Source organism: Petromyzon marinus, chromosome 47, assembly GCF_048934315.1.
Source record: "Petromyzon marinus isolate PM22_M1 ecotype Great Lakes invasive population chromosome 47, UKy_Petmar_22M1.pri1.0, whole genome shotgun sequence".
Classification (NCBI taxonomy): domain Eukaryota; kingdom Metazoa; phylum Chordata; class Hyperoartia; order Petromyzontiformes; family Petromyzontidae; genus Petromyzon; species Petromyzon marinus.
In genome coordinates this window covers 9,840,503-9,857,266 of record NC_133713.1, presented here as the reverse complement: position 1 = coordinate 9,857,266, position 16,764 = coordinate 9,840,503, and the positions used below count along the sequence as shown (strand labels likewise).

General features: G+C 51.5%; 1 protein-coding gene across 2 annotated transcripts in view; it reads right to left on the bottom strand.

Annotated features, from left to right (window-relative positions):
* Positions 1 to 16,764, bottom strand: part of LOC116952621 (cytoplasmic protein NCK2-like) — a 37,279-nt gene that overhangs the window by 10,780 nt on the left and 9,735 nt on the right. Inside the window, exons 1-8 of one of the 2 annotated variants that reach the window (XM_076074383.1) lie at positions 10,854 to 11,160; positions 6,877 to 7,034; positions 6,142 to 6,238; positions 5,371 to 5,552; positions 4,209 to 4,425; positions 2,419 to 2,528; positions 1,893 to 2,032; positions 1,097 to 1,253 (exon numbers count right to left, since the gene is read on the bottom strand). In XM_076074383.1, coding sequence (XP_075930498.1) covers positions 1,097 to 1,253; positions 1,893 to 2,032; positions 2,419 to 2,528; positions 4,209 to 4,425; positions 5,371 to 5,552; positions 6,142 to 6,238; positions 6,877 to 7,034; positions 10,854 to 11,067 — 1,275 coding nt within the window. In that variant the 5' untranslated portion in view covers positions 11,068 to 11,160. Of the gene's footprint in view, positions 1 to 1,096; positions 1,254 to 1,892; positions 2,033 to 2,418; positions 2,529 to 4,208; positions 4,426 to 5,370; positions 5,553 to 6,141; positions 6,239 to 6,876; positions 7,035 to 10,853; positions 11,161 to 16,764 lie in introns of those variants that run through there. The other variant, XM_032972158.2, reaches the window with a different exon arrangement.

Below are 16,764 nucleotides of genomic sequence, written 5' to 3'. Positions count from 1 at the left end.
GGAGGGAGCGTGGGAGAGAGAGGAAGGGAGAGTGGGAGGGAGCGTGGGAAGGAGAGTGGGAGGAGAGTGGGAGAAGAGTGGGAGGAGGAGTGGGAGGGAGCGTGGGAGGGGGAGTGGGAGGGAGTGGGAGGGAGAGGAAGGGAGAGTGGGAGGGAGCGTGGGAGGGGGAGTGGGAGGGAGCGTGGGAGGGGGAGTGGGAGGGAGCGTGGGAGGGGGAGGGAGAGTGGGAGGGAGCGTGGGAGGGAGAGTGGGAGGGAGCGTGGAAGGGGGAGTGGGAGGGAGAGTGGGAGGGAGCGTGGGAGGGAGCGTGGGAGAAAGTGGAAGGGAGTGGGAGGGAGAGTGGGAGGGAGCGTGGGAGGGGGAGTGGGAGTGAGCGTGGGAGGGAGAGTGGGAGGGGGAGAGTGGGAGGGAGCGTGGGAGGGGGAGTGGGAGGGAGTGGGAGGGAGAGTGGGAGGGAGCGTGGGAGGGAGAGTGGGAGTGGGAGGGGGAGTGGGAGGGAGTGGGAGGGGGTGGGCGGGAGAGTGGGAGGGAGCGTGGGAGGGAGCATGGGAGGGAGCGTGGGAGGGAGAGGAAGGGAGAGTGGGAGGGAGAGTGGGAGGGGGAGTGGGAGGGAGAGTGGGAGGGAGAGTGGGAGGGAGCGTGGGAGGGAGCGTGGAAGGGAGAGTGGGAGAGAGAGTGGGAGGGAGAGTGGGAGGGAGAGGAAGGGAGAGTGGGAGGGATAGTGGGAGGGAGAGTGGGAGGGATGGTTTCTAACACTTTTGTCGGTGCTCTTATTTCAGATCCGTATGCACGGCACTACATTTTGCTGCACTGCCCTCTGCTGCTAATGACGTAAATCCACAGGCAAAGTGAATTCTGGCTCAAGCATTGAGACTGTGTTCAGGCCCCATTTACAGCCCTTAGCAAGTGGTGGGAATTCCACACGCCGATACCGGGGGGGGGGGGGGGGAACCCACTACTGACCTCGCAAAGCGCTACTCATTTTATCGATGACAACGGGAAGGGTTTCTTAGCAAACGTGCCACTGTTATCTATTGAAACAGCCCCGCTGGCCTTGTGCGTGTGCGAGCGCGTGTTATTTGCCATTCGTGCTCACCGACGACTCGCTGTTGCGCACCAGGAAGTCTCCGTCGACTCCGCGCTCATTGAGGGCGTCTTCCGCCTGCTGTCGTGTCACGTGGCCATAGTACCAGGGCCGCCCGGCAAACTGGCCCGACGATGCCGGGCCCAGGCAGCCGGCCAGCACCGCCGCGCTGCATGCATCGGCGTGCGCGCGCACACACGCGCTAAGGGACAAAAGATCCAACCCCACCCCTGCCATGTAGCCCCCACAGACTGCTGGTGCGAGGAGCATAATAAACCATCGCCGCGCGAACTCCGGTCGTCACCCTCGCAGCAGCGGCGGCTTTTGGCTGGGCCATCGAACAAAGGCGGCGGTCACCGCATCATCGCGCGGCGCTTTCAGATGCGCTTCTGCGGCCGTCTGGAACGCTCTTCGTTCCGATATTAGGGAGCCGCGGAGAACGATTGTTTAAGGGTGCTTTATACATTTTCATTATTATTATTGAATCCAAATTGAAAACTCGTTTCTTTGTAACTACTTTTTGTGTTTAGTCTGTGGTTCTTTCTCCGCACCTCCGATTAACACAGCTGGCTATGTACAGTGCGAAAGAAGTTCAACATTCATACAACTGCCCAAGGTGCACACAACTCTGTCGTGTGCCTCCAACAGACCGTCTCGAATCGTTTCCTGAATCCCCAGTGGTAGACTTTTATTCCTCCGTTATTTACGTTATTAAGTTCAGCTCCCCACCAGCCCAACAGCCAACACACAAACAAACGCGGTGGTGGTGGTGGTGTCCAGCGTGTGGCCGCGTGTGTGCCCGCGTTACCTGTGAGCTCGCTGGCCGGGAGAGTCGGGCACCACCTGCACGTAGTTGCGTGGCACCAGCCCGACGCGCCCGTCCGACTTGCGGCAGCGCCACCACTCGGGATCGTCCTCGGGCTTCTCCAGCACGTCCATGACCTCCCCCTGCGTGGCACCGCGACACGCACACACGGGGGCCGGCGAGCGGGGTGGTGCACACAAACGAGCGGACGAGGGGGCAGTGAGAGGAGAGCTGTAAGGGAGTGTAAGAGGGAGGAGGAAGGGAGTCATACTTGGCGCCTACGACGAGGGTAAAACGAGGGATGTCGGCGCTCACACTGGAATCCCAACCACAGAAAATATTCCCACTTCCGCGCCAGACAATTTTTTCCAGGCTCAATATTCCCCATGGGATTTCCCGCTCAAGTGTTTTCCACGAGTACTCTCTGCCCCTCAAGTGCATCCCCATGGGAGTTCCGCCCCTCGTGCATCCCCATGGGAGTTCCGCCTTCCTTGCGTGCGTTCCACGGGAGTTCCACACTGATCTCTACCTTGTTGAAGCCGAGTTCCTCGTCGCTGCCGGAGCTGAAGGGGTACATGGCGTGCACCACGTGCAGCACCTGTGGGCACGCTGGGGAGACGCACGCTCCGCCGCGGTTTCCTACACACCCACGCGCACACACAAAAAATATACGTAACACACACACGTAAATATATCACATATATATAACACACACGCATATACACAAAGACAACGCTTCCCTCAATAACATTTCACATGCTGTAAGTGCTGCTCGCAGGTTTACAAGGGGGTAGTGTGCCCTGAAATACGCCTCGCCGTCTTTGTCTCCCCAGTGCTAAATGTTTTCACACTGCAGTAGGTACACATGCGGCCGAGTGTACCTAGAGGGCCCACAATCGGTTGGTTCAGATATCGTTCACTACACCGCTCGTTAGCCGAGGCCGGGAATCAAACTCGGGTCGCCAGGTTCGTAGCACAGCTTTCATTTCAGACGAGGAACCTTCAAGCGGCAGGCGAACCTACCACACGTTCCCCACAAAAAATCCACTTCGTCTCTCTGGGGGTGGCACGGTGGTGAAGCGGTCACAATTAGGCCTCACGGGAAGAAGCGCCCGGGTTCAATTCCAGACTCTTCTTTGTCTTGTGGAGTTTGTATGTCCACCCCACATACCCCCACCTCCACCCACTCCCACCGCCCCCTAAACCCACCCCACTGTTTTCACGGGTTTCCTCCGTGTTCTCCAGTCCTCTTCCCAAAGCTAACAACAGCACACAACGTAACCGGCGTTGGCCAAATAAATCCCCAATGCTGAAATACTGCCTGCGAATTACCCACGTGGGACGATGTACATAGCAACACGTGCCCCCGCCCCTGCAGCGGAAAAAAACATGGCAGAAAACCTCGTGACAATAAATAAAAAACGAGGTGTCTCGAGGCTTTCCTCGGTAAAAGAAGCGCAAATAATAAACATGAGAGAGTTGGGGGCAGCGTTCGCAAAGGGAGTCGATGCAGCTTCCGCGCTCGCTGGATCTTCGCAAGAGGCACGCGGTAACGACGAGTCCCCGCCACCCCCCCCCTCCACCGGCCGCCCCGCTGTCTGGCACGGTGGGCGCGTGGCCGGTCACGCTCTCACTTCTAACTGTGGTGTCCCCTACGCGTTTAACCGATTTTGCGGGCGCGGCCGCGCAATGATGCGGGCAAAATATCTATCCCCAGGGCCCTTGGCCGACACGACGCGGCCGAATAAAATTTAAATCGTCACGCTCGCCACAAACGTTTAATGATGTGCCAATTTTTATTTTCGTTGTTGTTTCGGCTTGACGTCGCTTGTCAAAGTCGACTTGCAATTCTAGCAAACATTTTTTTTTTAGCAGATACTAAAATAAACAATTTTTATTTTACCATGTAAGGCCCACTGAGCTATGTGTAACTCTTTTTCAGAAGCGACCTGGCCACAAATGACAGCTCAACGAAGTGGATCATCACGTGGACATTTATAGCAGCCAAATACTCGAAACGCGTGATGTTGATTCTAAATGTGGAGGGGAAAAAAGGGAGAAAAATCCACGCGACCACACGGCGAACGTAAAAACTCTAAAATATACAGCAGGTGTCAGGGTCGGGATCGAACCCACGACCTCTCCTGTATACCAGGCGATGTAGTTAACGTCTCCTAGCCACCGACGCTCTAAACTGCGTCGTCAAAGCATCTTTTCGGGAAAAACAACTATCCGCGCAAGCTAGGAAATAAAACCCAGGGAGACAGAAAAACCCGCTGGGATGGGTGGGCACGCACGCCGTAACGTCTCGTATCTCACCGTTGGTGGCCGACAGCGCCGCGGCGAGCGCCGTGCCCAGGCGAGGAGACGCAGCGCCGGCGTCGAGACGCCCCATCCCTCCTCCTCCTCCTCCTCCCCCTCCTCCTTCCACGACCTCCTCCACCACGTAGTTGGAAGGGAACCAGCCTTCGCGGCCGTCGCACGACCCCCGCCACCAGCCGTCGTTGCACTTCTCCTGCACGGTGACGCGAGCGCCCTGCGTGGGACGGCGACGGCAAAAAACAAACGCGATAGCGCAAATGCCACGCGGTGCAAAACACAGCGCTGGGCCGTGTGGATCTACAACGCCGCACTGAGCGACACACAAAATAAAACTCGGGAGGGCTTGATGAACCACAGACAGGCGGGGAAGGCAGCAACACGGCGAGCCGGCGCCAACAATTGCCCAAGTTCTGCCGTCCTCTATACATGAAGGTGTTACCGGCCAACTAATGATTGTTTGCATTTGGGACGAAAACGGTGCACCTGGAGGAATCCAACCCGTGCGGGAGTGCGACACTATTTCACGCAGGCGGAACCGGTGTTTGTCCACATTTCTACCGTGCCGCCTTTTCTCCTGGCGAGCCAGGGTAAGCGGCCACCTCGACGCCCACGGGAAGGGAGTTCCACAACGACCGCGTGATCCACTAACCCTCCACTCCAAAATGCTGCGTTACGGGCGCGCCCAGCCACCACCAGCGCCTGGGTTGTTGCCATGTGCCAACGGCAAAAATCTCTTCGCGATAGCGGTGGTGCCCTTTGAAGGCAGAGCAGCGGGCAGGGCGTTACGTGCTTTTCTAAACACGATAAAGGTTTTTGTTCTTGGGTTAAATCGCGTAAATAGGAATGTGTCGTTAACCCACCACCACCACCACCAGACACGGCCAATTATTAAGGTTCGTCACGTAAACAAAACGTGCCAATAAGTGAATACTTCAGCACGCCGGCGTGTTGGAGAGTAAACCCACAACATTTACAATTTGAGCATGACGTTTCGCCGGCGACTACAACCGTCAGCTCCATCAGACGACTTTCCAGATTTGTGAAGACGTCGTCCAGTTTGTCTTCAATAGAGTCAAGGTGATGTCATCGCTGTGAGCCTATCGGGTGCGAAGCCCTGCCCCACATCATCCCATCCTCCGTCCACCCCCCACCCCCTCACCTTAATGAGCGAGAGCTCGTCATCGCGTTCGGCCGCGTAGTTGAACTTGACGATGGCGGGGAGGCTGAGGGCTCGGGTGGTTTCCGTGGGGCTTCCGTCGGGCCCGGAGTCCAACGTGGAACTGGGGCTTGCCGCCGCGCCTCCCTCGCAGTTGCTAGGCTTGCGTTTCACCTTGCCGATGCCTGGCGCACATGCAAGTGGCGGAAGGAAGGGAGCAGAAGGAATAGGAGTCGGGAATAGGAGTCGGGAATAGGAGTCGGGGACAGCAGTGGTTCATCACGAAGTCCCCCCCCTTTAAATATGACTGCCAGCCACCCCCCTCTAACGTCCTGCCCTCCCTGAAGGCAGGAAATCCCCCCCCCCGCCCTCAACTACCTAGCCACGCCCATCATGACGCGGCTGATCGCAATGCCGAAGACATCAAGCCCCCGTCGGATTCCGAAAGTCTAAACAAAGATTCAGATGCCAAACCCTCGTACATTAGCTCCTGTCCAGCGGCACACGTGGGAAGGAAGGCGAGATCTCCCAACTCTTCCACCACCGCCCCAACTATTTTAATGCCATCCGATTAGTCTAGTAATCGAACTGATAATTGGGAGAATGATTGAGATTACATAGCTCTAACTATTTACGCTTTCATAGCTTCTAAATCTCTTTTACACAGCAGGTAGGGGTGATACGCAAGGGAGCCCATTTCACCGGCGTGTCTGATAACGCACCTCTGCATTGCTTGTGGACGTGTGGCCACAGTTGTGATGTGCGTGTGCTTACCCAGCATGTTCTTGACAAAGCTGCCTTTCTTGAGGCTGTTCTTGCGCTCCACGTAGTTGGATGGGACAAACCCGGTCTGGTTTTGCGCATTGCGGACCTGGGAAAGAAGGCAAGGCATTGGTATTGAGACAATCCCACGATTTCAGGCGTACATTTCAGATGCTTTAAGGATGTAAGCACTCATTGCTGTGAGCACGAAGCCAGCTTTGCACTTGTGTAGAGTATATCAACCAATTAGGACTGGAACTCGGATTGTTGTCCACAACAGTGGTGAGAATTGCTCTTCAACTAACCGGTGAGATGAGCTGAAATTATAATAGCACATTTAACGCATACATGAGTGACAATTTAATTTATTGGACTGTCTAGGGTGGTAAAGGGCCTGATGACACAAATCTGAATCTTCACGTGGCCTCATGCAAAATTAAATCGTCAATCATATAACATGGATTGCGACAAACTGAATGCGAATTAGTCCACGAGCCCAGACCAGGGATTTCATTTGCCAGGTACCACCTGACGTAGCATCGCTTTAGCGGTTCGAAACGTCTCTATGCGGGCCATTAATAGCGAACGAGGTGATAACGGTGCGAAACGAGCGGGGTTACCGAGCGATTCATTCTCATCAACTGTATATAAATAAATTGGCGCCAGTAAATTTTTGCCACCTCAGGCGGGGGTGCCGATTTTCTGCGCTGACCCATGGACTCAGGAGTAACCGTTGACATCGCGTACCTGCCACCAGGACTTCGAGTCGTCCAGGAGCCAGAGACGCTCATTCTTCTTGATGTTGAGCTCCTGCTCCTGCTGAGCAATGTAGTCATACTTGGCCACGAGGGACACCTCCTCTGCCATCTCGTCAGCCACGGTGGCGAAAGCACGGGGGGAAGGCTCTGCAGGGGAGGGAACAGGAAGCGGTCCCCGCGTCGTTTTTACTGGGCCTCGAGACAAAACCACCGGCGAATATCGCCACGCTGCTATGTGGATTCACAATCGCATCCAAGCCGGTGAATGCGCAATCCAGACACGTCAGGGGGCCACATGAGCGGCCCTCCTTCACCTCGACGGGCCGCAAGCTCGACACGGCGCTTGTGCACTCAACATGGCCCCGCGCATCGCCCTAGAGACACCGAGACCAGGCCATCACGCGGAGGGGCACCACAGAACGCAGGTTGCCCACCATTGGTGTAGTGTACAGTGTAGTGTAAAGCGTGTGTAGTGCATAGCGTAGTGTATAGCGTAGCGTATCGTGTAGCGTTTAGCAAGTGTAGTATGTAGTGCATAATGTAGTGCGGTAATGGGCAGCCCAGACGCGTGGGCCACATGAGCGGTCCTCCTTCACCTCAGTGGGGCCGGAAGTTCGACACTGTGATTGTGCACTCATCATCACGAGCCCACGCATCGCCCGAGACAGACCGGGACCAGGCCATCACGAGGAGGGGCTCCACGGGACGCATGAGGCACGCGGGCCACAGATTGCCCAACACTGATCTAAGCCTTTGACCCAAATAGTGATAATAACAACAATTGTAAATTTGGTGTTACAATAACGATTAATATATTTGGTAGAGGGATATGAGAAACGAGAGGTAGGTACATAGGTTTTCTCCTGGTGGTCCGGTTTACTTTCCACATGAATAACATACACTCACTAGTTTATATGTAGATAACATGAGAGCAATTGTTGATGGCCGGATGGTAATCATCCAGAAGTGGGTTGACGAAAGAGGTTTTTATACTTACAGCACAACATTTAAAACATGGAGATTTTTTTTAAACAAATATTGCTGCATGAGTAAAAAATGTATTAAATTTAGTTGCACATGTGGTTTGAGCATATCACTTTAATCAGTTTACCAAACTAAATATTTTGGTCTTATTTCAGAAAATCGACCAAGGTTGCCAGGATGTGTGGGCAGGTTGGCAAGAAATGTGGGGAGTTTGGAAGGTAGTGGGGGAGGATGGGGGCAGGGAGTGGGAACGATGGGGGCAGGGAGTGGGGGACGATGGGGGCAGGGAGTGGGGGACGATGGGGGCAGGGAGTGGGGGACGATGGGGGCAGGGAGTGGGGGACGATGGGGGCAGGGAGTGGGGGACGATGGGGGCAGGGAGTGGGGGACGATGGGGGCAGGGAGTGGGGGACGATGGGGGCAGGGAGTGGGGGACAATGGGGGCAGGGGAGTGGGGGACGATGGGGGCAGGGAGTTTGGGTAGTGAATGCAGAGGAGAGCCTCCTTTTTCCACCTGGTGGTAGGCAGGGATTACCCCATCAGCACAATCACACAAGCAGACTCTGCCCAATGGCGAAGCCACGATTTTCAGGTAGGGGGGGCAACCCCTCCAGCAATGAAAAATGATAGAGTCGTCGTTAGTAAGTGAGGACTTGTCCCTTGCTTTTTATTCGATGCGTGTGCGTCGATGGCACAGCCATCGATCGAGGGTCGAATTCGAACCGCGTTGTGTGATCGGCATCGCGCTCGCTGAAGGTTTTGATGCCTTCAGGGAAGTCGTGGACTGTATACGCAGCTGCGCACAATTCTGTGAGTCACTTATAACTGCTTTGCCGTTACTAATTGCCAATTATGGACTCAGACTATTGGCCTATCATCTCATAGAGTCCCTGGCACATAATAATATGCTACGCAGTGGCAGTTGGGGCCGCAAAATGCCGATTTATTACTAATGAACCCCAATGATCCTTAGGAATTAGGGATTTTGATCGGATCATTGGGGGGCCACGTGCCACCCCCCCCCCCACTGGCTCCGCCAGAGACTTTGGCCCACCTCCAAAACAGCCACACAAAAATTACCACCACCATAAATACTACGTTAAATACTAATAATTAAACAGGTAATCTGAGTATTGGATAAATTGTTTATTTTTCACATTTGCTGGGGTCAATATATTATATCACAGCTGACTTTCATTGTTATTTTTCATGTTTAGGTGTATTGTTTGGGACGTAATAATGAACTCTGTTTATTGACATGACCATTAAATTAATGTTGTGGTGACCTCAGGAAGAACCAGAACAGGCAGACACCAGTGGCTAATTACATGTTATCCAGAAATGAGAATTTAACCACTACACCACAAAATCAAAACGCAATTTGCCATTAAGTGACGGTGATGACAACACGGTATTTGTGCAACTCCAGGTGCACTTGAGGCCACATGAAGCGTGGAAGGCTCGCTGGCAGGAGGTCAAGGGACAGACCCAGGTCTTATGGGTTGACTGCCAGACATGATTGGCAGAGAACAGCAGCTGGCGCTCCCCTTCCCACCGTGCGCCACTTGGCAATGTTTTACCACCCAGCTCTCAACTCGTTGTGAGCGTCGCTCCTCTGCACTATTGTTGTCAGTAGGCGACTGCCTAAAAACTGCCCAGGAGTGTCCTTCAAGAGACTCCGCCACAGAAGCCGATCTTGACATCGCTGGTAACAGTCACTGTGGAAGTTGGATCAGGCCTAAGTCCTCCTGAAGCACATCAGCCCCATCACTTCTATAGATGTACCTTGTCCATTTAGTGCCTTATATCTGGCCAAACAGAAGCTGTTTTTCATATTCGGAAATGCAGCGGCTGGGCATGCGGGTAAAATGAACCAGCCGATTTAAGAAACTTTGCCTGTTGGAGTAGCTTACTGCAGGGACTGTGTCCAGCTCTTCAGCGATCTGTGGGCGTCTCACAGGATCCCATTTAGCACTCGTGATGGACCGCAAACACGACAACCTCAACGTTTCTAATTGACGCAGGTATTCCTGTAAAGAGGCCCAGGTTTCACAACTAATATGAAGAGAGGGCATCAAATGTTGCCAAGGAGACCTGAAGCATGCATTGTTCTGCAACTGATCAAAAATAATTGTTGCTTGACTAATTATTAGTGAGACATATGTCACCATACCAGAGCTGGTCATGAGCACGCTGCCCAGGTATGTGAACTACTCCACCCTGTCCACAACCACCCCATTACTCATGGGCGAGTTGAGGGGGGGGCATTCAATGATGATGCCAAGTATCCAGGCGGGTGCTTTGTTTCAAGTTTGAGTAAGGCCACACTCATCTCGTGGCAAGCCCCAGATCCAGCAGTAGAGTGGTTCTAATACTTTGTCAGAGTGGCAATTGCCAGGTCATCGGCGAACCACGTGGTTGAGCCACGTTCGCCAATGACCTGGCAATCACCGAGGTGCAGTGAACCAATGATTACGCCGATTAGATGTACTAATGTTTGATATGGCTATTGTTCCCAATTGCACCCACAAAATAAATACAATTTTAAAAAAGCTAAAGCTGCGAAATCAGCCTCGCTTTGCATCTCTACCGGATGGAAATTCCACTTACACAGTGATAGAAAGCTTGGCGATAATATGTTAAGTGGTAGTCGAATCGTATCTACATCACAGCCATACGAAAGAAGTAGAATCGCGGTCAAGATTCGAGGTTAACGCGAGCCTAAGACCGTCGACCAATTCCACCTCGGATCGTGGATCCTCTCTCCGAGGTCTCCCGTCATCTTTTTAACGAGCTCGACGGGGAGTAGGGGAAGGAGGCGGTGGGTGCGGGGCGGGGGACCGTGTCACTTGCCAGCGGTGCCCGCGAAGGACGTCACGATTCATCCCTCTCATGTCTCCCCCCTAACCCAAGTAACCAACTAAATCCCCATAACACCCCAAACGTGCAGTAGGTACAGCAGGCAAAAGGAGGGCACCTTACCTGCTCCTTGAAGATCACCCATAATGAAGGCAGCGTGAGCCGCGCCGCTGGCGGATTTTAAGCGAGGCTCGGGAGGCCCGCGTCCGCCTACTGCCGACGGCCCGGGGCCCCTTGAAGATCGCCAACCGTGGCTGGAAGTGAGCTCGCTGCCCGGCGTCCGAGCGGGGCCGGGATCGCCGCGCTCAATTAAAGAGCGTTGGGGAACAGACCACATTCCCGTCGCACCCAAAAGGTGTCGAGGGGCATGGCCCCGGTTAAAGCTTCGAGGGCCCCTCTGCACGCGCACGCCAACTTACTTACGGTGCACGACTGTACATGCCCATACACATTCAAACACGCATGCATTCGCACGCGCACACGCGCAAGCACTGGCCCCGCGCGCCGTACACACACACACACTTCTGCACACCCACACACGGGCGTCCCCCCCCTCGCCAGATTGTGGCTTCCGCCTCCCCAGCGCAGGCCCTTATCTCCGGGCTCGAGATGGTGAATTCTGTGCCGCAGCCCTGCACGCAGACCCACGCTCCCGAGTGCCGCAGCCAAAGCGACGCGCGCGAGCTTGAGCTCGTGTGCCAGCGCTCGCCGACGCCGCTCGCGGCCCTATCGTACGTGTACAGCGCGTTTGGTCATTCCTCCGCTGGATGAGGGCCTACCACAGCGCGTGGGGTCGTGCCCACTGCTTGCCCACACATCCCCACGCTGCTCAGGCCCGTTAGGCGCAGGCGTGGAGCTTAGTCGCGGGGAGCAAAAAAAAAAAGGTATAGTGCAATAATGGATTCTGCTGCATGCACGAAGAAACTTCTTTCGCACTGTACGGAGCCAGCCGTGCTAATCGGAGGTGCTGCGCCGTCCCTCTGTTGACCACACGTAACGTAGGGCTATTAAACCCGCGTATTGTTTACAATTTACAAACCTGTGTACATTGTGTGGCAGACGGTACACGAGAAAAACGGAGCGGGCAAGACGCAATATATGAAACAGGCGATACAAATGGGACAGCAAATGAGCGAAAAAATCGAACGGATTCTCGAATCATGTCGAGACATATAATGGAGACAATTCAAACATTGTCGTGAACGGAGGAAGGTGAATCGTTACAGGCCCGTAAAAATATCATAAAAATGTACACGCATTGCCGAGCCACTATCAAAGGCTATCCGTCGCTTTTTTGGGATGTAGTTTAATCTCACTCTGCATCATCACTTCGCTAGCTGCTCTGTGAAAATAAAACGCAAACTGAAGCTCTGTCCGAAATCAAAGTGCGCCTCAAAAGCTTTTGCTGCACGGTCAATAATGGCGCGGACACATATCAACCTCGGCTTAATAGCGATCCTATTGCGACCGCATACTCACTGCAAGTTGCGATAAGCACACAGCTGCAACTGCCAAATTTATTTGAGCCTTGCACAGTGACCATTTGACGGGCAGCGAAATCCATCTTTGGTTGTCCTCGATAGGGCTTTTCTAAGGGACAAAGAATGCACCTTGCACAAGGCAACGTGATGTAGATTCGTCATCTCCAGCATAATCCTTGATCTATCCATCAGTAGATTAAGGCCTACTCAAGCAATCGTCAGTCATCATCGTCATCAGTAACAGCTGTCTGTTCTCTTACTGATAAAAGGCCTCCCTCATCATTATCACTATCATCAGCCATGTTTTATCCACTGCTGAATAAGCCCACCCCATGCTTTTACCATCCCCAGAGTCCATCTCACGCCTGCACATCTGAGCAGATCATGTTAGCCCTTCACAATCCCGCATTGACCAGCGTGGTGAAGTATGGTCAAGCAACCACCATGATGGCACTGTGTAGGGGAAGGCTTCAAACATGGTTGATGATAACGGTGGTGATGATGATGGGCAGGCCTTCACCTACAAGTTTCTGCAGCTGATCACAATTAACGACAAATCCACTTTTGGATGTGAGTTATTGATAATGAACTTTCTTTAATCTCCGGCAACACATGTGAGACTGACCACATGCCTGGGCTTGGGATTGACGCATGCCTGGGCTTGGGATTGACGCATCACTAGAACAGATGGTGGTCGGTAGTCGAGAATGACGACAGAGTGGCAGCCAAAGGAGCGGATAAACCCCCCTAGAGGACATCCAACGCAGAGATGGAGCGATAAAATTATCTCGTGTGCAGGTGCTGGGTGGATTGTTATATTACAGAATCATGAGGGATGGCGATGGCTTGGGGAGGCTTTCAGCCAGCAGTGGATTAAGCGTGGCTGATGAAGGGGGATGATGTGCAGACCACGACCAGCTAACTGCCTTTTGCAACCTTGTGATGGCCATCAAGTGCCCATAAAAGGACTGAAACTCAAAACATCCAAGGTTTTCATCAAGGTTTACTCCGTGTAGGCAAAATTCTCTCGGTTCGTGCGACGACAAAGATTAGCTCGCACGCTTGGACAATAAACTCATGACACCGTTGGCTCAGATATTTGCAGTGACGCATCCGTTGGCTATTGCTGGACACGCAATATGTTAAGTGTTTGAGTTCAAATCCCAGTCGGGGGACAATTTAGGTCATCATTCTCATTATGCGGAATCATCATCATCAGTCTTCCGAGGTGGATAATATAAGTAACACTCTGTGAGAAATCAACAGTCATCTTATACGTGAAGAGATTGGTCCCCGACAAGAAAAAAAAAGTGGAATTTCCACCGCTTGCACAGGACCTAAAAAAAACCCCCCACAAGAGGCGATGTCTCCAAATTTTATTTGAACAGTGAAACGCGACTTGCTGGTTGTAGTCTGTACTGGGCATGACAGTCAATGGTTCAGACTAACTACAGAGTGGCTAAATTTCGATTTAAAGCTTTCGTGACTGCAAGGATTCATCTTCTTTGGTTCTTTCGGTAAAGTCACGTAGAATGAGAAGAAAATAATAAATTGATAAAATAAAATAACACAATTAAATTCTCACGACGTTTCTGCCGCTTGTGTTTTGGCCGAAACGTCGTGAGAATTTTATTGTGTTATTTTATTTTATCAACTTATTATTTTCTTCTCATTCTACGTGACTTTACAGAGTGGCTGTCAAGGGAGGGAACGTGCCCGAGAATAAGTCCACCATGGACATGGAGGGATGAAACTAGCTTTGCGAGCAGGTAATCGATGGATTGTTACCACTGCAGGACGATGACAACTTTGGGGGGGGGCTTTGTCCAGTGGTGGACTCATAATGGCTGATCTCGCACAAATGAAGCAACAATAAAAGTAGTACTATAACAATAAAAGTGTTCATAAAAAAAGTCAGTCTTGTACTGACACATACTGTACCTGAGAAACTATTTCCTTTTTACGAACAAACTTGCCATCAAATAGCATTTTTGTCAATCTGAATAATCAAACTAATAACTCGTGAGGGTTATGCTATTTAATGCACCTTGAGCTTACAGATCAATAAAAAAAGAGCATCGTTTTATTACCGTTTCGGCCAACCACCCTGAACGAGAACCTCAAGAAGCACTATAGCGATCGGGGCTGAGATTGACTAGAGGGTGATGTCGTCAGGCTTAAGCAGTAGTTTTGGTTCATTCTAGGAGCCAATCACATGCTACATAATGACCATTACATGCTCAAGCACCACCGATAAGGAAGTTTCCCTTAACTAATTGCTGACATGATTCACATCACCCCACAACTTCCCCCCACCCCCCCGAACTCCCCGGCAAGTTCACGAGCTAAGTGCCGTCACGATTCAATCCAAGAGTCGGTTCTTGTACCGTCTCGCTCGCGTTGGCCATGCCTTACCGCCCATCCCATTTTGTACGTCACAAGAATTCTGACAATACACATTGGGGACGGACAGAGTTGAGCCTCTAACTGAACAGACAGGAGGGACAGCATAGATGACATGAGCAACACAGGCGAGTCACAGTATAATCGGGAAAGGGACCAATTTTTCATATAAATCGTAACCTTTGAACTGTAACAAAATATATCGTTAGTTTTGTCTTGTTCGTTGCATTGGCCTAAATGTGCATTGGCATATAATTTACAACAATGGTGAATAATATAATGATTACTCACGTGTACAGTTCAATGCAAGCATCGGGAATATAAGAGTCGATGTTAATCGATTATTTGGAATTGCGTGTGAGACGGTGTGTTGACCAATTGATAAGATTTTCTTGAGTGCAAGATGCGTATATCTAGTCGTGTGGCCAAGAAGCAACGCTTTCTATTCGTCTTGAGTTATGCTCAATGGGATTCACGTGACCCCTACAGCCACCTGCAATGCTTACAAAAAATTATCGTCTCATATAGTGACCCTGACGATTCATTGAACCGCCGGGAGGATGTATATAGTGTCACCTGTAATTGGTAGGTGCCTACTTGTTCAACAGGTTAACATTGTTACAAGTAGTGTTGATTATTTTACATGTACAGGTGTTCTCTGGTTGACGACGATCCAGAATTACATATGGTATGTATGACGAACTTCTTTCGCACCGTACGTAGCCAACCGTGCAAATCGGAGTTGCATATAATGCCACCGTGGATCGATTTATGACGCAGAAACTTTGATTTACGACGAATCTTCCGACAGGACTTCGAACACATTTGAACAAAGTCAGTCCGGTTTCCGATGCGACTTGGCGCGGACTTTTTTTATTCTCAAATGTGTGTTTTTTGTGGATATTCACCTATTAAACCCCCATTAAGTACGGACGACAAAAGGAAACACACATCGCCAAGTGATGCTTCCACTGTTTCTCCTGTCCATGGGAAAATAGTGGTCCGATTTACGATGACGGGTTTTCCAGGAAAGTACTGTGACGTCGTCAAAGCGAGGACCGCAGGTATATATGTGTATAGCAGCACCCTGGGAGATGGTGCCTTTACCCACCAGCCGACTTGAACATGGCTGGTGCTAATGATGACGACGATGACGACAGTAGCGTTTGAAAGTCAATGGCGACAGTTGTTAGGAATTCTCTTGCTATCCATACTTGGGCAAGTTTGACAGGCATGCAAAGCTCGCAAACACTCGAGGCATGCGGCTACAAAAGCAGGGGTCCGCGAATGCAAATGAACGATGCTGGAAATCCGGAAGGGCGAGTTTCAGCAATAGAATACCAACAGCCGCAGCAATCCACATGAAGCTGCGACATGAACATATTAATGTTTGAGTTCGGAGGCCCGTAGTAAAGTCCGGCAATTCCTTGAGAGAAGCACCACCTACGTTTTTACGACGGCCGATGGAAACGTGCATGGCCTGGCACACACAAGGAGCGCTAAAGCAAAGGGTGGTTGTACAGTCGTACACCTTTTGTCAATCCACTGCTGGACGAAGGCCTCGCAACGCCATGCACGATGAACAGCTGGTTAAGGCGGCACGGGGGATGGGCTAGGGGAGACGTACCAAGACGACTTGGCGCAGTTGGGAGAAAATTCCAGAGGATTTTCCAGATATTGCGACTACCACTTCACAAACATTCAGCAGTTGATGCGTTATTCTGGTGGGGCATAGAGAGACTGACATAACTATGTGATTGTGCAGGACAACACATGGAATACTGCGAGTACTCTGAATTATTGATTTTTACAATAACACACACCTGTACTCCACGGACTAGTATATTAAAGACACATACTACATAGTAGACATGACTGATCGATCGATGTTTGCATGGCATACACTTTAGAGTACACTGGTTGATGAATATATTTTTTAACATGTATTTTAATTTAAAATCGCAGCTAGCCAGACTTTTAGCTAGCTGGACCCAGGGTTCTCCCTCCTATTGATCCGGCTAGCCAGAGTTTTACTTTATCTATAGAGTAAGTGCAGGTTAACCTCGAAGGATCCCCAAAATTATAATATGAGATGTTCCATTGATTAAACACATCAAAAATAGACCAAGATGCTCTATTCCCATGCCATT